The sequence below is a fragment of the Aegilops tauschii genome, chromosome 6 (genome assembly GCF_002575655.3).
Source record: "Aegilops tauschii subsp. strangulata cultivar AL8/78 chromosome 6, Aet v6.0, whole genome shotgun sequence".
In the NCBI taxonomy this organism is placed as follows: domain Eukaryota; kingdom Viridiplantae; phylum Streptophyta; class Magnoliopsida; order Poales; family Poaceae; genus Aegilops; species Aegilops tauschii.
In genome coordinates this window covers 303,878,316-303,903,550 of record NC_053040.3, presented here as the reverse complement: position 1 = coordinate 303,903,550, position 25,235 = coordinate 303,878,316, and the positions used below count along the sequence as shown (strand labels likewise).

Here is a 25,235-nt window from a genome sequence, read left to right as displayed (position 1 = left end):
GAGAGCGAAGAACAAAAGGAGGAAGATCGGATTAGCTACCCGTGCCCACCTTCTAATGAGAGTAACTCTTCAACTCATACATTATTTAATTTCCCTTCGTGCTTACCGAAGGATGAATGCCATGATAATTGATATGATCCCATTAATTTGTTTGAAATATCCCTTTTTGATGATGCTTGCTATGCTTGTGGCCAAGATGCCAATATGAATTATGCTTATGGAGATGAACTTGCTATAGTTCCTTATGTTAAGAATGACATTGTTGCTATTGCACCCACAGATGATAGTCCTATTATCTTTTGAATTCTCCCAACTACACTATATCGGAGAAGTGTGCACTTATTAAGGATTACATTAATGGATTGCCTTTTACCGTTGCACATGACAATTTTGATGAATGTAATATGCATGTGCTTGCTGCTCCTACTTGCAATTATTATGAGAGAGGAACTATATCTCCGCCTCTTTATGTTTCCAACACGATAAAATTGCAAGAAACTGCTATGCTATGTATTGGCCTTTACTTGATGTTCATGAATTGTTCTTGCATGACATCCCGATGCATAGGAAGAGAGTTAGACTTCGTCATTGCATGATATATGTTGCTTTGTGCTCACTACTAAATGCCAAATCATTGTTAATTAAAATTGGCTTTGATATACCTTGGGATCCGGGTGGATTCATTACTTGAGCACTTTATGCCTAGCTAAATGGCTTAAAAGAAAGCGCTGCCAGGGAGACAACCTGGAAGTTTTAGAGAGTCATTTATTTCTGTTGAGTGCTTTTATATAGTTTAAAAACAAAAATTATAGAGGGGAACTTAAAACTTCACAAAAAGAAAAGTGAAAGTGAGATAGACGAGCACCGTGGAAGCGGGAGCTAGCCTTGAACTTTGTTCATGCCCATGGAAACTTTGTGAATCTTAATTACAGAAACTTTTCAAAAAAAAATTCCCTTGTACAATTCCATTGTATTATAAAAATAATGTGCCAAGGTTTGCCTTTAGGATGTTTAGATTGCCTGTTGGTTTGTGCGGTGCAAAACGGAAACTTTGGCTGTAGTGCGCGATTTTACATTTTTACTGGAAAGTCAAACGGTTCTGAAACTTTTTGCACTGTCTTTATATACAAAATTTTATTTTTCCTAATTTTTTCAGAATTTTTGGAGTACCAGAAATATGGTTGATGTTCAGATTACTACAGACTGTCCTGTTTAAGATAAATTCTATTTTTTATGCATTATGTTGCTCATTTTGATGAAACTATCGATTTTTATCGGTAGTATAAGCTATGGAAAAGTTATATTACAGTAGCTACAATGCAAAAACAAAATATGAATTGGTTTGCAACAGTACTTAGAGTAGTGATTTGCTTTATTATACTAACGGATCTTACCGAACTTTCTGTTGAGTTTTGTGTGGATGAAGTGATCAAAGATTGAGGAGGTCTCGATATGAGGAGAAGGAGGAGAGACAAGAGCTCAAGCTTGGGGATGCCCAAGGCACCCCAAGTAAATATTCAAGGAGACTCAAGCGTCTAAGCTTGGGGATGCCCCGGAAGGCATCCCATCTTTCTTCAACAAGTATCGGCATGTTTTCGGTTTTGTTTCGTTCATGTGATATCTGCAAATCTTGGAGCGTCTTTTGCTTTTAGTTTTCATTTTTATTTCACGCACCATGCTGGTATGAGATAGTCCATGGTTTATTTATAGAATGCTCATTGCACTTCGCTTATATCTTTTGAGTATGGCTTTATAGAATGCTTCATGTGCTTCACTTATATCTTTTGAAGTTTGGATTGCCTGTTTATCTTCACATAGAAAACCGTTATTTGAAGAATGCTCTTTTGATTCACTTATATTTATTAGGCATGGTATTTTGTAGAAAGAATTAAACTCTCATGCCTCACTGATATCTATTTAGAGGGTCAACAAGAATTGGTCAATTTCATGGTTAGTCATAAAATCCTACTGTAACATCCCAAAATTCTAAATTTTGGAATGTTATATTAAATAAATAGTTTTGATTGTTTGTTTGATTGTGGTGTGGTTGCTTGTGTGAAATTGAGTGAAATTTGAAACTTTTTGGAAGTTGAATGAGAGGGAATGAAATGACTTTCCCAAACTTTCACCTTGCATTTATGATCTCCATGAATTCAAATTCATTTCATCACAAAAGCCTAGAGTGAAGATGATATGACTTCTTCCATTTAAATAAATGAAAAGGGTTTTGAAAAGATTTGAATTCCATTTGGAAATATTTCAAAATTAGGAAACTTTACGCAACTCAATGATTTTCATGAGAGAGGATAAGATGACTTCTACAAAACATATGAAATAGAGTTGGAAGTGGTTTGAAATTCAAATTCAAACCCATTTAGGAGTTATTTTTGTTTTTATTCAAATTATTTTTCTCCAAAAATAAAATATATGGAAATTAGGGTAAAATGATTCCCTACAGTCTAAAAGTAAATAAAAATAAATTTGAAATCATTTTGTTATTTGAAAAATGATTTTTATTGGGTTTTATTGCAACAGCACCATTGTTTGACTTTTGAGAATTTTTTTGTACTTTATTTAAACCTGAAAAATAGTTTATATTTTGGGATTTATTTTTCTGAAAATTTATATATATTATATGCCTATATTAAGTTTTTATTTAGTTTGTTTTATTTGAGTTTACCCTCTGTCTTTTTTTCTTAAAAAAAAAGAGCCCGCCAGGCTAGGCCAGGCGCACCGGCCGGCCCAGCCCAGCGCTGGCGCTAGGGCTAGCGCTCGCACGAGCGAGAGGTACTCCCGGGCGGGGTACCTATTACATGCGTGGGTGAAAATACCCACCAAACGCGCACCCCCAGCACCCTTGTGCGCTTTTGGGCCGGCACATGTACAAGGCGGGGTGCCCCTGTTTTTTTCTTTTATTGTTTTTCTTTGCCGTTAATTGGTTGTTTAAAAATTGTTTGTGATTAGGATTTAAAAATAATCTGAATTTATAAAGAATGTTCCCAAAGTTCAAAAAATATATTAAAAATATTCACAGATTTAAAAAACTGTTTCTGGCTTCCATAAAATGTCCTTAAATTTTAAAATTGTTCCGTATTTAAAAAATATCCATGAATTAGAAAAAAAAATCTTGACTTTCAAAAAACATTCCAAATTTTTAAATTAATAAAAATGTAATTTTTTCCCAGAATTCAAAAATATTCCATTAAAAATCAAGAAATGTTAAAAGAAAAAACTTAAAATACAAAACAAAAATACCCGAAAATAATACAGAATAAATCTGGTTAAAAAAAGGGGGAAACCCAGATCCAGGAAACCGGGCGGAGCGGGGAGCCCACCCGTTTCCGTGGGCTCTCACCAACTCTCTCACTACGTGTGTTGGGAGGGATGTCAACTGGTCCCGTTTAATCCCGTTTTAAATCCACTTATGATATGATAGTTCAAAAAGGTTTTTTGTTTGTTTAAAGAAAATGAACCATCAAGCTAGCAAAAACTAACTACTCCCTCCGTTCCAAAATATAAGTCTTTTAAGAGATTCCAATAAAGGACTACATACGAAGCAAAATGAGTGAATCTACCTTCTAAAATATGTCTATATACATCCGTATGTAGTCTTTTAGTGAAATCTCTAGAAAGACTTATATTTAGGAATGGAGTAAATAGGATTGCGGACGCCATTTATCTCACCACTTCCCGACCGAGTGTGTCTCAAAAAATAAAAACTTCCCGACCCGTCACCCGAGTGTTCTAAAAAAAAAACTGCCGGAGCCGAGCCGAGTACGAGGACCCCAATCCAAATCGCCTCTTTCCCTTCCTCCTTCCTTCTTCCCCCTCCCATCTTCTCGTTCCCCCCTCGTACGCGGAAACCCCGCTTCGCCTCCACCCACCGCCGTGGTCCAGCCTTCCGCTTCCGCCGCCGTGGTGCTCGAGGTAAGCCACCGTGACGCCTGCTCCGGCTCCCCCGTTTTCCTCTCGCGTATTCACATGATCCGAGACCCTCGCCTTTGGCGTTCGCGTGCTCCCCTGCGCTCGTCTCCGTTTGGTTTGTCCGTCTCATGTTCGTCGTTTGCCTAGCGGCACCTTCCACTTTTTGTTCTCCTCGGTTAGGGTTCGTTAGGACGCTCTGCCTTGCGCTGTGGTTCACCCCCTCGGTACCTGATCGTACACATTGCCGCGGAGATGGGGTGAGGCGTGGTGGGCCTCTACCCTTATCTGAGCCCAACATACTGTTTCTTACCGCCAATTCGGACCCCCTTTCTGGCTCGCTGCGTTTCCGCATATGATTTGTGATGACGGAGTTCCCGGAGAAGGTTCATTCTGTTGTATGGGAGGGGCTAGGGAATCCTTGTAGCTGTGTGTCCTGCAGTTTTAATCGTTCCACGCCATCATTCATGTCGAAGAATTTTATCCACTTGTGGTTTTCCGTTAGTTGGTCTGAGCATAAGCAAGGTAGTGCATGTTTATTATTAAATGATTGGCATTTGGCAATATATACTCTTCATAGGATTAATTGAGATCTGAGATTGTGGGAATCACACTAAATGTTTCCTCCAGGTGGTTATTAAACCACAAGGGAGCATCTTACACATTTGCTTTTCTTTACCATCTGGAGAAGACAAATTGTCTTGTTCAAGATTATCTGATCTGATGAAATTGAAGCCGTCGGAATAGATTGACAACCTTGATGTATTTCCACTTTACTTCTTACTAGCAAACATGCCCGTTGCAACGGGAGAAAATTAATATCTTAGCGACCTAGTGCAATAAGCATGGCTCAAGACCACTCACCCTCCATGACAACACATCCGAACGTTGTCAATCTTAAGATGATGAGCTCGGCCATCGCGCGACACACCTGTCATTAAACTGCGCTAGCGCAAGGGAATGCTTAAAGCTTTAGAAATTAATCTCGTCGAGCTAGACGTGAGTGCCGCCCTCCGCGAGCTACTCTCTGCAACCATTGGAAAGAGAGGAAGAAAAAAAAAGGAGAATGTTTCATCCCATTACTTATTGCCTAGTCCACATGATCTTTATGACTACTAATAAATCCAGTCTCGCTTTAGTAGAAAACAACTGCGTTGATATTGGGGCTAGCGTTCATGCTAGATTTTCAATCGATTAATTGGTAATAAAGCTACTCTTTCTTCTTCAACATTATGATTTCTTCATTGCCAAATCTAGCATGTGGATTTCCGTTAGAACACATGAATTAGGCTTTTTGGCGCAAATCTAGCATGTGGATTTCAGTTAATTTATTTAGTAGAAAACAGCTACATTGATATTGTGGCTAGCGTTTATGCTAGATTTTCAATCGATTAATTGGTAATAAAGCTACACTTTTTTCTTCAACATTATGATTTCTTCATTGTCAAATCTAGCACGTGGATTTCCGTTAGTACACATGAATTAGGCTTACTTGGTACAAATCTAGCACGTGGATTTCCGTTAGTTTATTTATAGGGTTTTAAATGGCCGGAGGGCCACGGAGTGGAGGAGTCCTGATATATTTAGCACGTGGATTTCTGTTAGAACACATGAATTAGGCTTACTTGGTGCAAATCTAGCACGTGGATTTCAGTTAGTTTATTTAGTAGAAAACAGCTGCCTTGATATTGTGGCTAGCGTTTAGGCTAGATTTTCAATCGATTAATTTGTAATAAAGCTACGCTTTTTTCTTCAACATTATGATTTCTTCATTGTCAAATCTAGCACGTGGATTTCCGTAAGTACACATGAATTAGGCTTACTTGGTACAAATCTAGCACGTGGATTTCCGTTAGTTTATTTATAGGATTTTAAAATGGCCGGAGGGCCACGGAGTGGAGGAGTCCTGATTTATTATTATTAGGCCCAGCTTGGCTTAATTACCTCTGCTGTCTTTTTTCCCAGTCTTTGTTGGCATAGCGTTCATTGATTGGAGGTGCATTCTTATGCCTACCAATGCATGCGTGAGCAGGAGCATTCTCTCTGTGCATTGCATGGATAACCGATGCATTCTTTATTATTGGGTCTCTCTTTTATAGGCACATACAAACACTGTTTCTTGGTCTTGTTTCATTCTGTATTGGGCCTTTCTCTTTCATAGGCACTGATGAACACGCACGTTTCCTTCTTGGGTCTGTTTCATTCTGTATTGGGTCTCTCTCTTTATATAGGCACCTGCTGTTTCATCATTGAGTCTTCTCTTCTTATAGGGAGCGTGCAGCCTCCCGGCTAAGTTAAATTCCTTCGTTCCCCAGGCCGGGACTCACACCTATTTTTGTTGATTCTCAAGGTGCCTCCTTAATTCTGTAGGGAAGTCCCCAGCATATTTAAGTTAGGAAAATTTTATGTAAAGAAGCGAGGTGGGACTATTAATTATCAAACGAACAGTCTGTTATAGCACAACCAACAACTGGCCCAGTTGGCTGTACAGCTGTTGACGGGGAGGTTAGGTTGTGAGTTCGATCCTGGCTCAAAACACCTTTGTATCAATATACGAATTGGCCCGAAGCAGTGCTATGCTAAATATTAATCTTTTTTATTTTTATTTTGGCTAATCGTTTTCCTTGGTATTGCGGGTTGATTCTCATATAGATCAGGGACTTTTTTGTAAGAAAGTGCGTGACAGACCAAGCATATCACCGCCCTTTATTAGTAGGTATATAGAGTATAGATTTGAATATGTTTTCACTTGTACGATTGACCTATGGTGAATACAAGAACATGGATTGGTTTATTGCTCCTACTTCATTTATTGTTCCGTACTTGCTTCTGCTTCTGATGGATAAACCCATCTTCGTGTATTCAAGAAAAATCTCATGCTGTCTATAAATCTACAGGCTTGTCTCTGGTGAATTCAGCGATTCAAGCAAAAGAAAACCATGAGCTACTTCCAAGCTACAACTTGCAAGCCTCATACTGGGCTCATTGTGGACAGACCCATAACGGGTCTCGGGAAGACCTGCAGATTACTACCTGTTCCCCAGTATTCCCTACGGCCACGTCCTCTCGGATTTCGCAAGCTTGATAAGCATATCTACCCACGCCTTGTTCTTGTTGCTGCTAGCCACCCAAGGCTTACTCCTGTATGCGCCTCAAGTGGAAAAGGGAACCCTGAGATTGACAATGATGTAAGCATATTCCGTGTCTCTATGCTTGACTATGCATGATGGGAGTATGTGTCTGAACCCATAAAATAGTCATGAATGCTATTGTTCTTTTCTCAAAGCGAACTAACATATCTGTCATTATTTGTTTCAACCTTGCTCCACCTTCTCCCAAAACATGCTTATGGCATGGTCTGTTTTGACAAAAAAATTGATGATTGTTTATTTGATCAGAATAGAGCCTATGTGGGACCATCCAAGTTATTGTAACAGGCACAGTTTTGTATTCATATTCAAACAATCTTCTGGGTTTCTAATTAGGTGCATGGTCTGGCTTGGTCATAGAAGTAAACCTTAGCTGTATGGGGCACAAGCAGAGTTCTATATTCTCAGTTTATGCACTGTATGATTTGTGCTGGAAAGGTGCACGTACATACATTTGATTTGGTTTCTATTAGGAGCGTGGCAGGACAGTCTGCTTAACTTGTTTGTTGCCTTGTTACAGCCCTTTATGGATCATTTGAAGAAGGCAATGGCTGATGCAAAAAAGCCACGACCCATACAAGATGTGCTGAAAGAGAAATTCACCAAGCTGAGAGAACAAGCATCTGGTGGAGGTGGAGGGAATGGAAACAGGCGTGGAGGCAATGGTGGTTCCGGTGGCCCAGAAGATGAATCATTCAAGGAATCATTGGATGAAGTAGTCCAAGTTATCTTAGCAACTGTTGCTTTTATACTTGTGGTAACTATCACTGCTTTCTTGTTGTGTTTATCATTTCTTTCTGAATGCTATTTCTTTCCATCTACCGCTCCTGATTTGTAAACCGTAGTGTAGCTCCACTTTCTAGTTATGTTATAATGATTAATGGCTATTCAGAAAATAATTAGGTTATATTTTAGGAAATTTCTTGTTATATAGTTAGTTTTTAGTACAATAACTGTGCCATCTAGCATTTTCCTTGTGATTAGAACCAGCATCGGATCATTTGTACCAAAACAGTTTTCTCTGAGTATGTTTTAGTCATCAAGCACTGTATGTTGACAGATAGTTTATTGCTGGTCGCTGTTTGGTTCGTGTTGTATTGAAAGATTTTAGTTCATCGCCGGTCGCCTGCTTGGCTCAGGTTGAAATATTTTAGTTCATTGCATGTCGCTTGCTTGGTTCGGGTTGTAATGAAAGATTTTAGTTCATTGCTGGTCGCTGCTTGGTTTGGGTTGTATTGAAAGATTTTAGTTCATTGCTGGTTGCTTACTTGGTTCGGGTTGTATTGAAAGATTGTGTGTTAGTTATGTAGTGCGTACCATGTGCTTATGAAGTAATTTTCTTGCCTATGAATAGGTTGCATCCTCCACATGCAATATGGGAATAACAAGTGACTTTTATACCTGTACAAAGTCTCACAGTTGTGTATTGGTGCTTAGCTTGATCCTTAACATTAATCACTCATGACTTTAATCTAAATCACTTGTATTTTTGTGTAATGGTGTGCAGTACATCCATATTATCAGAGGGGAGGAGCTGTACCGTCTTGCGAGGGACTACACTAGATATCTGGTTACTGGTAAGCGAACTGCCCGGCTGAAGCGCTCCATGCAACAATGGCGCAGTTTCTCGGAGAAATTCATGCAAAACGAGGGCTCTCAAGAAGAGCGGTACGAAAGGCCAGCTGCTGCGGAACCCATGTGGTGGCAGCAGCCTCAAAAGTTTGTTCATCTTATGGAGGAGCTTTGCAGAGGGAACTGGCGTCCACATGCCCAGAAGTCTTAGTTCTGGCGTTCCACCGTCCTTTTTTGACACTTGAAAGAATATGTTGGGTGTTGTGTGGGTGAGATGGGTACTGGCTGCGTTGCTTGGCTGGCGCAAAGGTTTTACATGGATGGAGTTTCCTGATGGGGCAGATGGTGTTGTTCTTTGTTCGTTAGCGTGTATTTCTGTCTCTGGTTTGTCAAGTATTTGAATGTGGGTACAAGTTGTTGGAAATTTTGTAGTCGAAGGGACCGATTATTCCTTATTTATGATGGTTAGCCTGCTAATCAGATGTAGGTCATGGCTGGTCACCTATTTTGCGATAGATTGAAACTGTAAAAGCCATATGAGAACCAATGTGGCTAAATTGAAGATTGATCTAAGCACTTGGTCCTTGGATGTCGTTGGCATCCTTTGCGTCGGTTTACAATCCTCTTATACAAGAAAAGAACATGGAAGATTAGTACCACTGTGCAATGAATATCCAAGGACCAATGTTTCAAGACCAGTAAACAAGCTCCTGCTGTAATGTATTCCATCTGCTCTTCTATCTGTTTCTCACGCTCTTGCTGTTGTGAAGTATTGCCTGAAAAGAATAGGGATGCGATGCTGTCAACGAATGTGTGTGGGTGTCCATTTCAAAAAAAAAATGTGTGGGTGTCGTCGATCTTGCTCGCTGGGTGGCGTGGAATGTGATAGTCATTGCCATGCACGCAAGGCTGCGTCGGCTTTACTCTTCGTCGGAGCAGATCAAAGCTCTCAGGGGGTGCTTTATCTAGTTTTGCAAACTCCAGGGATCGCTTTATGCTTCTCTCTTCCAAACGTCATCTTAAACCGCTCAGAGGTCGACCCATTCGTGCGTTGCTTTATGCTGATGATGCAGCCATATTTGTCTCCCCAATAAAAAGCGACATTCAGTTTTTGGCTTCAACTCTTGCCTCTTTTGGTGATGTTACTGGATTAGTCACCAATTGTGCCAAGTGCCTTGTTGCGCCCATTCGCTGCGGTAACATTGATCTTGATGATGTGCTATTCGCTTCGCCTTCCCAATGAGATACTTGGGACTGCCTCTTTCGGTTACAAGGTTGAAGAGGATGCACTTTCAGTTCTTAGAAGATAAAGTTGCTGGGAAGCTACCGCCTTGGATCGCGAGGCATGTGGCTACCCTGGGCCGCGTCGTTTTGGTCAAGGCTGTGCTTACCGCCATTGCTATATATCATATTACGCCTCTGGAGTTGCCGGTGGAAGTGAGGAAGAAGATTGACAGTTTGCGGCGCGCCTACCTATGGGCGGGATGAGGACAAGGTGACCGGTGAAAAATGCAAGGTAAACTGGGAACTTGTCTGTAAGCCCAAGATCTTTGATGGTTTGGGCATTCTCAACCTGGAGAAGTTTGCTACTGCCCTTCGATTGTGATGGCTTTGGTATGAATGGGCTGACCCACCCAAAACTTGGGTTGGGATGGGAATGCCATGCAATAACACTGATAGGGACATTTTCGCGGCGGCCACCACGGTTCACATCGGAGTTGGAGGTAAGGCAAAGTTCTGGGAATCACCCTGGCTCCAAGGCATGAGACCCAAAGATATTGCTCCTACGATCTTTGACCTCTCAAAAAAGAAATCTTGCTCAGTCCAAACTGCTCTCCTCAACAATTTTTGGGTTAGTCAAATTGATACCCATCATGGGATCACCCTGGAGCACCTACAGGAGTTCATCACACTTTGGGAGAAACTATCCTCTATTACTCTCAACAACATTGTGCAAGATACTATCCATTAGAAGTTCACCTCTCACAGAGAATACTCGGCGTCAACTGCCTATATGGCGCAGTTTGCAGGACACACAACTAGCACCATGCCTGTTGCTGTTTGGAAGGTTTGGACCCCTCCGAAATGCAAGTTTTTTGCTTGGTTGATAATTCAAAACAGAGTATGGACGGCCGATCGATTGCTCCGTCATGGCTGGCCGAATTGCAACCTTTGCCTGCTTTGCAAGCAGGTCCAGGAAACTGCAACGCATCTTCTCTTCCAGTGTAGGTTCTCCCAGCATGTTTGGATTGAGGTTGCTGCGTGGATTGGTCTACATGGTGATGTGATGAGGAGCTAGAGATTTGAGGCTTCAGTTTGAGATTGGTGGATTAAAAATGTGATTGAGCGCGGAAATCAGAGAAAGGCTGTCGTCTCCTTGTTCATGCTTATATCTTGGAGATTTGGAAAAAGTGCAACGCAAGGGTCTTTTGCGGCACTGCCGCTACAACGATGATGGTCATCGCAAAGATCAAAGAGGAGGCCCATCTTTGGGCTATGGCAGGTGCCACCCACTTGAGTATTGCAATGCCACGAGAGTAGTTCTTTGTCCCCCGCTTTGCAGCTATTTGTCTAAAACCTTCTTCCTTAATAAATAAAAATCGCAAATCTTTTGCCTTGTTTTAAAAAAAAAATCCAGGCGATGAAAGAGCGAGTTTTAAAGCTCAGGGGTGCAATGTGATCGTTTCCTGAAACCTCAGGGGGGTTACGTCGACTGTGGCGGCACTTCTCTTCAGCTTAATGAATAACCAGAGCTGCTGATGCGTTTCCTAGGAGAAAATAAATACATGCATCTCACAAACAAAATAAAATAGCTCCACTGTTTTCTGTGATGTAGTTAGACAAACTGTCCGTGCGTTCAGCGCCAAAAGTAAAGTACAATTCTATGGTCATTCTTGTGCAATACTCTGACTCGAGTCTCACATATTACAGTGTAACTGGAAAGCGTCATTTCACATTCACAAGATAAATAGCCATCCCCCCCCCCCCCCCCCCCCCCCCAAAAACAAGGCAGTGGATCAGCTGTCATCAGCGGAAGAGCCTTCCCCAGCCTTCTTCTCCTTCTGCTTCTCCCTGCGCTTCTTATTTCTCAATGCAGTTTTACTCATCTCCCCTCTGTTTCATTTCCAAGGTTGGTGAGTTATGCATAGAGCCAAAAGCGGCATAAGATAAAAACAAGAAAATGCAGGCCGTGATGAAGAAACTGACCCGGTAGGAGCAAGGCCACCGAAAAGCTGCGATTCAACAAAATAATGTGCAAAGTCAGTATATGATATAAGAGCAATGAGAGCTTTCTCACCCACTTGAACTACAAACAGAGAGCGCTGCAGGTAGTATAACATACGGAGTACAAAATAATAATTAACTAAGTGTTTGGTTCCAGATTGGTAACGCAAACACAAATGTAACGTAAACGGTATGGGCAAAGATCATATTTTGTTTGGCTACCTACGTTGTAACATTAATGAATACCAGAGTTTGGTATGTATCAGCCGAGAAGGAAGGGACACAGGGGACACCAGTGTAGCTTCCCTACAGCGCATGGGGAGCGAGGAAGGAGGACACATCGTTTGTGTCTTGGGGGAGATGTCGAATTGTAGCGAGGCCAACAGCTTGCAGCAGCAACGGTGGCTGCAAAGACAGCGACTGGTTGCGGCGGCGCCTGCAATGACGGGTCGTCGACGGCTGGTGGCGGTGACACCGTGACAGTGACGCTTTAACCAGAGTAAATCGCAGAGGAGAAAGCGAGGGGGGACTATAGCGGCTTGTCATTACGGATGATTTCGACCGGTAACAAATTTGTACTAGGCTGGTCTAATACCGTGTTATGGGATTACAGAGTAACCAAAACAAACAAGATCTGACGGTATCCATTAACGCTGTAATCAGGTTACGATACAAAATCATGAACCAGCAAACAGTACTGTTTCAGTGAAATGTCGTAGAATGCGTAATGTCATTGCAAATGCTGGTAATCTAACCTGACGGTATCCATTAACGCCGTAATCAGGTTACGATACAAAATCATGAACCAGCAAACAGTATTATTTCAGTGAAATGTCGTAGAATGCATAATGTCATTGCACATGCTGGTAATCTAACCTGCGGGTGCAGGCAGCAATGGTATACTCTTTTCTAGTATATTAAAAATACTCTGCAGGAATAAACAAACAAATGCCAAATGTCGACTCGTTTCTCTAGGTAATAAATGAGTTGGTGGGACATCTTCCCGTAATATATATGTGCTCTCAAAGACTAGGCTATTACTGTTTGACCACAACATTATGCACATGCAGTGTGCTGCATTGCAGGACTTCAGGAGCGACCAGAAATAGCTCAGCTCGAGAGGAAGGCGGAAACAGTTCGGGTTTTATTAACCTGGCACCTATTCATTTACTGGTACACTTAGCAAGATTGCTTTGAAGAATGGATTCATCCTAGGATGCCCATCATGATTATTCATATGATTTTTTGGCATCACGTTTTTTCTGTTCTTTCGACATTCTAGTCCACATATCAAAGACCCCAATTCTTATGAGGAAGTCTGCAAAGTGTGCTCAGACAGCACCGTACCCTTCGGTATGTATAAAGTGGCAAGCAAGCAAATGAAGTCAAGATTTGATTCCCCAAAAAATGTCAATATTTGATCAGCACAGGGTCAGTGATGCGTATAACAGATGTGATTCGTTCTATAGTTTGTGATAGCAAGCCCAGCATTTAAGGATAAGTAGAATCTGATGTATCTTTCATATTTACCTTGTCTTGAAGCGCTGCAGTGTGCTTTGATTGAGGTGGACGGTATGCTCCTGCAGGTTTTGCTGCTACATTTACAGGAGCCTTGCTTGATGTTTGTGCCGATTTAGAACCTTGTCCTGAAACTAGACAAGTCAATAGGAGAAAATAATTTGTCCAGACTTGCTAGCATGGAGCATAAGATAATACTGGAACCTTGCTTCTTTGTTTCTTCAATTTTTATGCCATTCAAAGATATCGTGAGCTCAGCAATGTCACCAAATCTTTCAGGAGATTCTGGTTTCCAGTCAACCTGCACAATTGAAAAGCAACAATCATGAGTGCAATGTGAGGGCTTGCATATATATTTCTTCAACATGTTACTAATTGTTTAGGACCAACAAGGGGTACAGATTACAAAGAAGTGGTTATATGCTGTCGACATACCTGATACAGTTTTTCAAATTCCTTTATAAACTGCAGAGATCCAGTGTGGTCAAATATTTTTATTCTGCACCAGGAAATATAAGATAATCATGCAAGGATCCTAAACCATTTCCACTAGCATGCTAAAGCTGCAGGAAATGTACCTATTATCTATTTGAAGCCTTGGAGCTGTTGTAGCAGTCATAAAATGGCGACCATCAGGGGACCATTCACTTATGACAGACCATTCAGCCTTTGCTTTCTGTATCAACTTCTTTTCTGAATAATCCCAGAAAGCCTGGTCAAAAAATACCCTGTGAGCTATGTGGCAACCACTTGAAGAAATATTAAAAGATGCCCTTTTTTGCTTTATAGTTTGCCATAGGTTCTCTTAAACCACATAAGACTTCCCCAGTCAGAATGTTTACTCATTCTAACTGTTAAGGCTATTGCCTAATACAAATTTTAGCGGAATGACATACCATATCACCAGGCAAATTACCAAATCCAGCTATAACAATAACTGGTGGAGAAACTTGGGTTAAGGATATCACCAAGCTAAACATGATTTATTTTCTTACACGAAAGCAATCAATAACAGAACAATAATAATTTGCTAGACGCATATTGCTATGCTAATAACTATACTATAACAAAGGGTGTGTATGCTAAAGCGAGCGTGAGCGTAGAACTCTAATTCTACGCTCCGGCCGTATCGTGCGCCGCTCGGCCAGTACACACGGACCACCCACACACGCACCTAATTTTCTTAAGTAAGGTGGTAAAAATACGTGGCAGATATGGTAACTGAATTAATCGATTACGGCTACACCCACTGGTTCCTCGTCTCGCTAGAAAATTAGTACACATAGTAATGGGCCATCCAAAAAAAAAGTAACAGAATTAATTACATTACGGGCTGCACGCACAAGTTCCCGCTCGTCAGAGTAATAGATTAACTGTCGTTACTACTACTTGCATCGGTTCAATCTGCACCATTTTTCTTTCTTAGTTGTTTGGTAGTAAAATAATTAGGTTATGTAGTAATCCGTCTATCATCATAGTAATAGAATCAAAACCATTACCATCTAGACATTATTTCTAGTAAAAAAAATTACGAGAATCTAGTAAATATAGTTGGATCTAGTAGTAATTCGTTGTGTCCTAACTAAATATCTTGTATAGAGCGGAAAACACTAAATAAATTATGAGCAATCAAATAAAAAAAGAAAAATGTCCGTGGGAACTGAACCGTGCATAAGCAGTAACCCAATTAATGTTGTTACTATTTTTCCCATAGATCATTACTATGTAGCTAAATTATATGGTGGGACGGAGAACATACAGATGCAGCAGTAATAGGATTAATTCTTTTACTATACTTTCTTGTGATTTTACTATCCTCCACAAGAAAAATAGGTCGTTATGCTGAGTGGGACATGTGACCCGCCCGTGCTCCTATGGGTCGGAGCGCATTATAATCATAATGCGCTCTAGCGCACTTTAGCAACCCTATATATATACACCCACTCAAACCAGAGAACACAACACGACTGGCTGATCAAATCATTGCAAGGATACATCGCCCTTTTGGGTTCCATCTTATCGTATTATAAGGGCCTTCACCAAGCTCATGAAGAGGATTGCATTTTTTGTTGAATATTGTTGCTTTGGCAGGCATATCTGAGCTTCAGTCAAGGAACACTTGTGCAGAAAACAGCAAGACATTAAATCTGAAATATTATGGTTCATGTAAGAACTATGTAAGGATACATCCATAGACCACAGCAAACTCTGAACCTGAAGAAGACCACTGAACATCATGCACTGGCCCCTCCTTTTCTGCAAATTGCTGATACAATTAGTGACCAGACTTTAAAAAATAGCCTTGTGAAGAATTTCAAAAACTAAGACTTACTGAGAGGAACAATTCCTTCAAAGGCCCTATCAGTTGTCAAGTAGTGCAACTTGGTTTCACCGTAGTAACTCTGGTTGGTTTTATCCACATCAGCTTGGGAAACAATAAGAAGTCCAGTAGACCCCTTGTTCCAGTGAAACTGAACAGTTGAACAGCGAAAAAAGCTCCTGCGGGCAACAACTTGGTTTTGTGCATCCTTGTCACAAGAAAAGATCTGAACACTGGCTGGAACACCCTACTTACAAAAAAAAAGTTAGGAGAAAGATAGCAAAACCATTGAGTTTGTGAAATTAATTCACTGTAGAAACACTGCGAAAGTCAAAAGCAAGTAAGTCATACCTTTGCCTCTGGGACAAATCCAGCAACATGAGATCCTGGAGCACTTGCTAGCTGCAATGCAGCTATGCCTGGTAATCTTACCTTGTACACAATCCCTTTAGTGAAATCATTTGTGTCAAAGAACTGCATCTCGTTGGTCGCCATCCGACAAGCGACTGACTCGTCCGCAGAAAATTGAACCATTGGCCTGTGAATTTAATCAACATGTCATGCACCAGTAAGCTTTATGCATCTCGTCACCCATTCCAAACTATGGCTAAATTAAATTAGCGGTCTTAGGTGTACAGTACATAGCACCCTAGAAACAAGAGTTATGCAAATTTTGAAGCATCCAAGGCCTGACTAGTTGGAATCATTACCCTGGGTGTGAATCAATATTTGTTGAACTACACTAGGTATGGATGTCTTAGAAGTTAAAACAATAGCACCACAAATCTAGGATAGTCGTACCTATTCAGTAGTGGTTTCAAACATTACAAAGGGTGATAGGAGATATTTATGTGTATATGCAGTTTTGGAACATTCATATACATCTATTGTATTTTTATCTCTATCTCTCTCTATATATTATATATTTTATTTTATTTACTTTTATATACTTTAAAAAGAATGTAAGGTTCCCGTTTCACCCTCTCTTTTGTCGAACCTCTCCTTCGTCCAACCTCACTATATATGGTCCCACCTTCCCTTCTCCTGTTTGATTTTGTTCTCCCATCTCTGATTTTTCTCCCAAATAGTAATATTCTTTGGCACGTCAATAAGTGCTTAACAATAAGATGGCAATTTTCCTCCCATATCTGATCTTTCTCCTAAATAATATTTTCTTTGGTAAGTCAACAAATTCTTACCACATAAGTGCTCAATCTCATCTACCAAAATGTTATACTCCCGTTGCAACCCACGGGCAATTATTTAGCAATGAAGTGCCTGCAATGAACTAAAGGATACAATTGCAGATGCACTTCACTCCATCATATGAAGTGTTCAGCCTCGCTATTAAAAGTTGTACATGTATAATTAAGCATCCAGGTTCATGAATCATAATGTAAGCACCAAAGTTGGAGTAGCACGAACCAATTCGCCTTAGACAAGTTCTTCTGGTAGTGCTGGTAGAGCGCAGTGGCGGTGTCAACGTGCCAGACCGTGACATTCTTGACCTGCGGCGAAGACGACTTCTGGAAGGTCTGCAGGTACGAGCCAGTGGGCGAGAGCGCCGCGGCGGTGAGGCCTGGGAGGTCGAAGGACCTGATGACGGAGAGCGAGCTGCAGTCGTAGACGGTGGCCGAGGCCGAGGCCACCGTCGCGAGGAGGCGGGAGCCGTCGCTAGAGAAGGACGTGGCGCTGCACGCCGTCTTGGGGAGCCTCTGCGGCGGGCTGGAACCAGGCGGGTAGGGAGGGCCGGGCCACACCGTGAAGCCGTCGGGCGCGCGCACTGCGGTTGGCCCCAGTCGAGCGTTACGTCAGACGGGCGTAAGATTAGGGGAAAGCACCGCGAGGGGAGGAGGCAGCGTACCTAGGATGGCGAGGGATGGCTGCTGCGATGCCATGGCCGACTGCGCGAGAAGGTCTCGGCGACCGGCGGAGAGATCAGAAGCGGAGCTGCGGTGGAGGCGGCGGCGCGGCGAGGGGACTTTGCTGGATGCGGGTGGTGCCTATGTCATGCCTTCCTCACTGACACATGGGGGTCATTGGTTTGTGGGCCTCAGTTTTTGTTAGGGAATTGTGGGCCTTAGTTCGTAGCTACAGAAACGGGAGAAAAACGTCGGCAGGCTAATAAATAGATTGCGCTGCATTCCTGGGAAATGGGCCAGCCCATTCTGGCGCGAGTGCTTTTTTTTTTCTCAAACAAAAATCGGTTTTCCCTCAAAAAAAAAGGAAACGGTTTTCTTTTAAGGAGCTAAATAACTAAAAGGTATAAAATTTTTGAGAGGGTTCAGTATAATTTTTGAAAAAGTTCAGTATATATTAAAAATATGTTCAACATATATTAAAAAAGTTCATCATATATTAGAAAAATCTTCAGTGTTTATTAAAAAATGTTTAATAAATATTAAAAAGATTAGTGTGTATTCAAAAAATGCTTACCGTATGTTAAATAATTGTTCACAATGTATTAAAATGAAAAAAAAAAAAAACCAAACAAAAATACGAAACCGGAAAGAACAAAAAACTAGAGCAAGCAAACAACAAACATAGTGGCGCGCAACGAACTAGACCTGTCCCACCATGCTCGCCAACGAGCGTTGGCTCCTCTAGTGGATTTGACATCCTAGTGTGCGCGTATGTCGGGGGATGGTTAGCAACCAAACACGCACCCACACGGTAATGGACCGCCCGGCCGCCCCACTCGGCTGTTATGTGTCTTTTGTCATCGATTTTGGTGGAGTGACCCTCGTCCTATAATCGATAGTTTTGTTTGAAAAGTTGATCCATCTTGAAGGTACCATACAAGTCACAGTTATCATGAGTCTTGATGGAAATATATGTTGAACCAAATGTACACATATTTATTTGATCCGACAGTCTTCCTCCCGATGACTGTATAGAAAAAAGACCAATAGAATTATTTTTATATATTATTATGATAGCATGGCCTGAGCTATTGAAGCAGTCCACTTAGAAAAGTGGGAACACGGCTACCATGCCAAAGGAATAGTGTAGTAACTTTTTTTCCAACTCTTGTTACTGATGTATTTTTCTTACCTATGCAAAACATAACGTATGAAGTACAGAGTAATCATGAAACAATAGAATCAGCCAACCATGTTTGCAGCTCGGCGCCCACGCGGTGTTTGACGAAACGTTTGCAAGGTATCTATTGCTTCAACTTTATATTTGTAGATGAATTTGGTGCATGTTGTTTGTAGTTTTAAATTAGTTTAAATTCAACTTTGTAGATGAGTTCGTCCTACGATTTTTCCGACGATGAATTTGATATTCAAGAGGAGGAGGACCTCGCAATGATCCTAGCTATGCACGTCAATAAAAGGCCGAAGCGCGGTGGTTCGATTATCGGTCTTTAGAAGTTGTGGTGGGATAGGATCGATGCCCACAACAGATTGACGAGAAACTATTTTGTGGAGAATTTCACATACCCCGAGTCCTACTTTTGGCGCCGTTTTAGGATGAACATCGAGTTGTCCAAACACATTGTAGAGAAACTGGCGAGTCATGGGCGGTCTTTTCAGCAAAGGAGGAATGTCGCCGGAGAACTCGGGCATAGCACCTTTCAAAAAGGTGACCGCCGCTTTGCGTATGTTGGCATACAGTATTTTCCGGCGGGTCTAGTTGATGACCACTTGGCCATGGGTGAAAGTCAAGCCATCACGTGTGTCAAGCGCTTCACAGTCGAAATTGTGCAAGTGTTTGGTCCAAAATATTTGAGAGTTCCCAATGTTGAAGACACCACAAGGCTTCTGGAGATGAACAAAGCTCGCAGGTTCCAGGTATGCTTGGCTCAATAGATTGTATGCATTGGGGTTGGAAGAACTGTCCTAAGGCATGGCATGGATAATTCCACGGCCACAAAAAAGAGTTTCACTATAATCCTTGAAGTGGTGGCCGAGTGGCCGATCAGGAGACTTGGATTTGGCATGCTTTTTTTCAGAATGTCTGGATCTTTGAATGACATCAATGTTCTTAATCATTCACCACTCATGAATAAGATTGCAAATGGTGAAACTACACCGGTGGAGTTTGTAGCAAATGGTCATACATACAACTATGACTACTATCTTGCAAATGACAACAAGTCTCTTTACCGGCAAGTCTCTTTACTCGTTTCATTCTGGAAGTTATGTTACTAGTCCATGACGAACCTACGAACTATGAAGAAGAGATGGTGAGCCCAGATTCCGCAAAATGGCTTGAGGCCATGAAATCTGAGATGGGATCCATGTATGAGAACAAAGTGTGGACTTTGGTTGACTTGCCCGATGATCGGCAAACCATTGAGAATAAATGGATCTTCAAGAAGAAGACTGACGCTGACGGTAATGTTACTGTCTATAAAGCTCGACTTGTTGCAAAAGGTTTTCGACAAGTTCAAGGGATTGACTACGATGAGACTTTCTCACCCGTAGCGATGCTGAAGTCTGTCCGAATCATGTTAGCAATTGCCGCATTTATGATTATGAAATTTGGCAAATGGATGTCAAAACTACATTCCTGAATGGATTTCTGGAAGAAGAGTTGTATATGATGCAACCGGAAGGTTTTGTCGATCCAAAGGGAGCTAACTGTGACGCCCCCGATCTGACCGTACACTAATCATACACGCAAATGTGTACGATCAAGATCAGGGACTCACAGGAAGATACCACAACACAACTCTAAAAATAAAATAAGTCATACAAGCATCATAATACAAGCCAGGGGCCTCGAGGGCTCGAATACAATTGCTCGATCATAGACGAGTCAGCGGAAGCAACAATATCTGAGTACAGACATAAGTTAAACAAGTTTGCCTTCAGAAGGCTAGCACAAACTGGGATACAGATCGAAAGAGGCGCAGACCTCCTGCCTGGGATCCTCCTAAACTACTCCTGGTCGTCGTCAGCGGCCTGCACGTAGTAGTAGGCACCCTAGTGTAGTAGGAGTCGTCGTCGACGGTGGGGTCAAGCTCCTAGGCTCCAGCATCTGGTTGCGACAACCAGGTAGAATGGAAAGGGGAAAAGAGGGGGAAAAGCAACCGTGAGTACTCATCCAAAGTACTCGCAAGCAAGGAGCTTCACTACATATGCATGGGTATATGTGTAAAGGGCCATATCGATGGACTGAACTGCAGAATGCCAGAATAAGAGGGGGATAGCTAATCCTGTCGAAGACTACGCTTCAGGCCACCTCCATCTTGCAGCATGTAGAAGAGAATAGATGGTAAGTTCACCAAGTAGCATCGCATAGCATAATCCTACCCGGTGATCCCCTCCTCGTCGCCCTGTTAGAGAGCGATCACCGGGTTATATCTGGCACTTGGAAGGGTGTGTTTTATTAAGTATCCGGTTCTAGTTGTCATAAGGTCAAGGTACAACTCCGGGTCGTCCTTTTACCGAGGGACACGGCTATTCGAATAGATAAACTTTCCTGCAGGGCTGCACCACATAACCCAACACGCTCGATCCCATTTGGCCGGACACACTTTCCTGGGTCATGCCCGGCCGCGGAAGATCAACACGTCGCAACCCTACCTAGGCACAACAGAGAGGTCAGCACGCCGGTCTAAATCCTATGCGCGCAGGGGTCTGGGCCCATCGCCCATTGCACACCTGCATGTTGCGTACGCGGCTGGAAGCAGACCTAGCCCCCTTAATAGAAGCTCGAGCTTACGGTCCAATGCGGCGCGCGCCGCTCAGTCGCTGACGTCACGGAGGCTTCGGCTGATACCACGACGTCGAGTGCCCATAACTGTTCCCGCGTAGTCGGTTAGTGCGTATAGGCCAAATGGCCAGACTCAGATCAAATACCAAGAACTCGTTAAGCGTGTTAAGTATCCGCGAACGCCGACCAGGGCCAGGCCCACCTCTCTCCTAGGTGGTCTCATCCTGCCCTGTCGCTCCGCCAGAAAGTAACAGTCGGGGGCCGTCGGGAACCCAGGCCCACCTCTACCGGGATGGAGCCACCTGCCCCTTTAGCCCCCATCTCCGAACAGTATCATAAGTAATGTAACAGTATAAAGTATGTAGCGTATACCCGTGATCACCCCCAAAGTGATCACGGCCCAGTAGTATAGCATGGCAGACGTCCAAGAGATGTAGGGCCACTGATGAAACACTAGCATCCTATACTAAGCAGTAGGATAGCAGGTAAGGGTAACAACTGTAGCAACAATGACAGGCTATGCATCAGAATAGGATTAACCGAAAGCAGTAACATGCTACACTACTCTAATGCAAGCAGTATAGAGAAGAATAGGCGATATCTGGTGATCAAGGGAGGGCTTGCCTGGTTGCTCTGGCAAGAAGGAAGGGTCGTCAACACCGTAGTCGAACTGGGGGTCGCCGGCAGTCTCGGGGTCTACCGGAAAGAAGTAACGGAGGGGGAACACAATAAATAACAGAGCAATCAAAGGAACACAAAGCATAACATGGCGATACGCGGTGCTAGGGGTGACCTAACGCAGTAGTAGGCGGTACCGGCGAAGGGGGGAAACATCCGGGAAAGTATTCCCGGTGTTTCGCGTTTTCGGACAGACGGACCGAAGGGGGAAGGTTGCAGGTTCGCAATGCTAGGGATGTGTGGCGGGCGAACGGACTACGTATTCGAATTCATCTCGTCGTTCTGAACAAGTTTCATGCATAAAGTATTTTCATCCAAGTTACGAATTATTTTATATGAATTTCTAAAGTTTAAATGAATTTATAAATTACCTGGATGTAAATTAATTCGAAAATCATTTAATGTTAAATGCTAAGTGTACATAGAAAATGTACACAGCAGTGTGCTTGTGAGGTTGGTAATGGGACCGGGGGCGTGCTGAGTCAGCAGTCAAAGTAAAAGTTGACCAGTCAACTTGGCACGTGAGGGTCCACCTGCCATTGACTGAAGTTGACAGATTTATTTAAATGGGTTTATATATTGGTGGGGCCGGCATGTAATAGGAACAAGTTATATCAAAGGTTATTTAACAGGAGGGGTCCCACATGTCATTTGCTATAGATTAAATTAGCACTAATTTAGTCCTAAACTAACCTTTAATTAGGCCCTAGCTAATTGGGCTCACAAGCTGGCCAGTGTGTGGCTGTGCATCACGCACAAGCACACACAAGCGCACGGCCATGGCTAGCAAAAGGCAGCGGCATCATCTAAATAATAGCAGCAGCTAAGCAGCGGCAGTAACAAGAGCAGCTCCAGCGTAGAGCCGCAGCAAGCGCAGCTAGCAAGCAGAGCAGACGCAAGCAAGCAGCATAGCAGGGCAGCCGCATCTAGGGGCAACAGTAGGCGAGTGCCAGCAGCAGGGGAAGAAGCGCAGCAGCAGGCAGAGCAGTGTAGCAGCCGCGGCAAGGCAGCATGCAGTAGCAGGCGAACAGGCAGCGTGAGCGGCGGATACGGCAAAGGCCGAGCGGTAGTAGGGGCGGAGCTCAACGCTAGGACGGCGGGTCGCGGGCTCGCGGCCACGAGCTGGAGGGCGCGCGCGGGCGGTCTGCGCGCGAAGGCGAGGGGCCGGCGCGGGTCGAGCAGGGCAGCCGGAGGCGAGCATCGGCGGTCGCGCTGGGGCATCAGCAAGCAGGAGCCGTGCAGTGCAGCGAGCAGCTGCGGTCAGCGCGGGCAGCAGGTCGGGAGCGCGGCGGGACGACCGCAGGGCGCGCGGGCTGGGCGGTGCGTCGAGGTCAGGCGACGGCCGGAATCGAAGCTCGACGGGGACGGGAAGAGAGGGAGAGGCCGGGGCCTCACCGTACGGTGTAGGGGAGTGGCAGCGGCTCTAGGAGGAGGCCGGGACGACGGCGAGGTCGAGGCAGTGGTGCAGCAGCGGGGCGGCGTGCGTCGACGGCGTCCGGCGGGGAGGAGGATGAGGACGAGCGACGGAGACGGGGAGGCAACACCGACGACTGCGGGTGGCGGGGCAGCTCCGGCAGGGGTTCCGGGCGGTGGAGGTCAGCGACGGGCGACGGGGGCGATTGCCCCGATCTCGATCTGGATCGGGAAAGGGAGGAGAGGAGCGAGGCGTTGGGGGGGGAGGAATGTCGTGGACCGGGCTAGGGTTTCGGGGTCCAAGGGGTTATGGAGAGATGCGGTTGGGCCGGCTGGGCCTGGCCAAGTGGGGGGGGGGGGGGGCTCTCTCTTTTTCTTTTCTTTTTATTTATTCTTTCCTGTTTTATTTTAGTTACATTTTATTTTAGTTTTAGTAAAATATACACTTAGCATCTAAATTAGTATCTCAACTAAGTTCATAGTCACAAAAAGTCTAGTCCCCAAATAACTTAGTTTGACATTTTATTAACTATAAAAGGTATTTAAATAATCGTTTTGCTACTGTTTTAATTAATATAGTGCACTTAAATAGTTTACAGAAGTGTGGTTTCTTCATCAATATTTATTATGGAATATTTGCCACAATCCGAACATTTTTGTTTTATTGTTTGAAAACTTTTGTTGTTTGTTTTTAATTAAATTTTGAATTTGAATCGGTTTTGAACTAACGCGAGATTATCAACAGTAATCGAAGTGACGTGGCATCATTAGCAGAGGGTTGATGTAGCTTAATTACCCGGACGTCACACTAACAAAGTGTGCAAGCTCCAGCGATCCATTTATGGACTGGTGCAAGCCTCTCGGAGTTGGAATAAACGCTTTGATAGTGTGATCAAGGCATATGGTTTTATACAGACTTTTTGAGAAGCCTGTATTTATAAGAAAGTGAGTGGTGTTAGAGTTATAATATAGGTCATGTATACCCCTTTGTATTTATCCCGTAGTATAAGAGGTTTCCTGCATATGTACCACACCTGTACATGTATATATATCGGCCTATGGCCTCATGGGAATACAAGTTGCTTATTCCTAACATGGTATTAGAGCTAGGTCAATTTTTTGCACGCTGCAACTCGTGCTATTGATCTGTCCCAATCGAGTTCGGCTCGTCCTCCTCCCGCTCGAAGCCGCCGTCGCCGCGGCTGCTCCCGCTCGCAGTCAGACGCCGTCGAAGCTCTCTCCCGCCGACGCTCCCTCCCGCTCGAAGTCGGCCGCCGCCGATTCCCGCCGAAGCTCCCTCCCGCTCGAAGTCGGCCGTCGTCGATTCCCGCCGAAGCTCTTCCCGTGCTCGGCCACCGCGACCCGCGGGACTCCCTCGCGCGCCCCCGTACTGCGCTCCCCGTGCTCGGCCACCGCGACCCGCCCGTGGTCGTCCGCCCCTCCCGCCCGGACTCGTGGTCACGCATCCCCTTCTGCGGCCGCCGTTCGTGCGTGGTCTCCCGTCGTCTTCCCCTGATTACGGGTCTCTCCTAAAAAATGTCTGCTGCATCAGGCTATGTTTCGGTCCCTCGCTGTCCGGTGATCTTCGATGGCACTAACTACACCGAGTTCGCTGGCTTCATGCACATTCACATGCGTGGCATCCGTTTCTGGGGTGTTCTTTCTGGCGAGGTCTGATGTCCGCCACGTTCGGTTCCTCCGGTGGCCCCTACTCCGCCGACTCCACTGGTTCTTCCTACGGATGCTAATCAGGCCGCCAAGGATGCGGCTAA

At 43.7% G+C, this 25,235-nt stretch overlaps 2 protein-coding genes and 1 long non-coding RNA gene across 3 annotated transcripts; 1 reads left to right on the top strand and 2 right to left on the bottom strand.

Annotated features, from left to right (window-relative positions):
- The first annotated feature begins 3,735 nt into the window (after positions 1–3,735).
- LOC109758572 (uncharacterized) lies at positions 3,736–9,231 on the top strand. The gene is made up of 4 exons (XM_020317434.4): positions 3,736–3,927; positions 6,819–7,109; positions 7,591–7,827; positions 8,578–9,231. Exons 2-4 carry the CDS (start codon positions 6,861–6,863, stop codon positions 8,851–8,853), a joined length of 762 nt encoding a protein of 253 aa, XP_020173023.1. The 5' UTR covers positions 3,736–3,927; positions 6,819–6,860; the 3' UTR covers positions 8,854–9,231.
- A 2,204-nt stretch (positions 9,232–11,435) lies between these two features.
- On the bottom strand, positions 11,436–17,736 carry LOC109758562 (uncharacterized). The gene is made up of 13 exons (XM_045229925.2): positions 17,570–17,736; positions 17,131–17,488; positions 16,057–16,243; positions 15,718–15,952; positions 15,573–15,641; positions 15,381–15,482; positions 14,282–14,322; positions 13,964–14,097; positions 13,821–13,884; positions 13,590–13,686; positions 13,398–13,513; positions 11,850–11,875; positions 11,436–11,756 (listed from the first exon to the last, which is right to left on the bottom strand). Exons 1-13 carry the CDS (start codon positions 17,601–17,603, stop codon positions 11,660–11,662), a joined length of 1,560 nt encoding a protein of 519 aa, XP_045085860.1. The 5' UTR covers positions 17,604–17,736; the 3' UTR covers positions 11,436–11,659.
- Positions 17,737–20,573: 2,837 nt separating this feature from the next.
- On the bottom strand, positions 20,574–23,744 carry LOC141025633 (uncharacterized). Its single transcript, XR_012187809.1, has 3 exons — positions 23,446–23,744; positions 21,997–22,068; positions 20,574–20,694 (listed from the first exon to the last, which is right to left on the bottom strand). It is a non-coding gene; the product is annotated as an uncharacterized lncRNA (long non-coding RNA).
- Between the last annotated feature and the right edge of the window lie 1,491 nt (positions 23,745–25,235).

Excerpts from the sequence above, each read along its gene's own strand:
- LOC109758562 (XM_045229925.2), bottom strand. The coding sequence starts at position 17,603 with ATGGCATCGCAGCAGCCATCCCTCGCCATCCTAG. Across the intron at positions 15,642-15,717 it reads TGAAGGAATTGTTCCTCTCA|AAAAGGAGGGGCCAGTGCAT; the intron begins GTAAGTCTTAGT and ends AGCAATTTGCAG. Across the intron at positions 13,687-13,820 it reads AATTTGAAAAACTGTATCAG|GTTGACTGGAAACCAGAATC; the intron begins GTATGTCGACAG and ends TCAATTGTGCAG.
- LOC109758572 (XM_020317434.4), top strand. The coding sequence starts at position 6,861 with ATGAGCTACTTCCAAGCTACAACTTGCAAGCCTCATACTGGGCTCATT. Across the intron at positions 7,110-7,590 it reads ACCCTGAGATTGACAATGAT|CCCTTTATGGATCATTTGAA; the intron begins GTAAGCATATTC and ends GCCTTGTTACAG. Across the intron at positions 7,828-8,577 it reads CTGTTGCTTTTATACTTGTG|TACATCCATATTATCAGAGG; the intron begins GTAACTATCACT and ends AATGGTGTGCAG.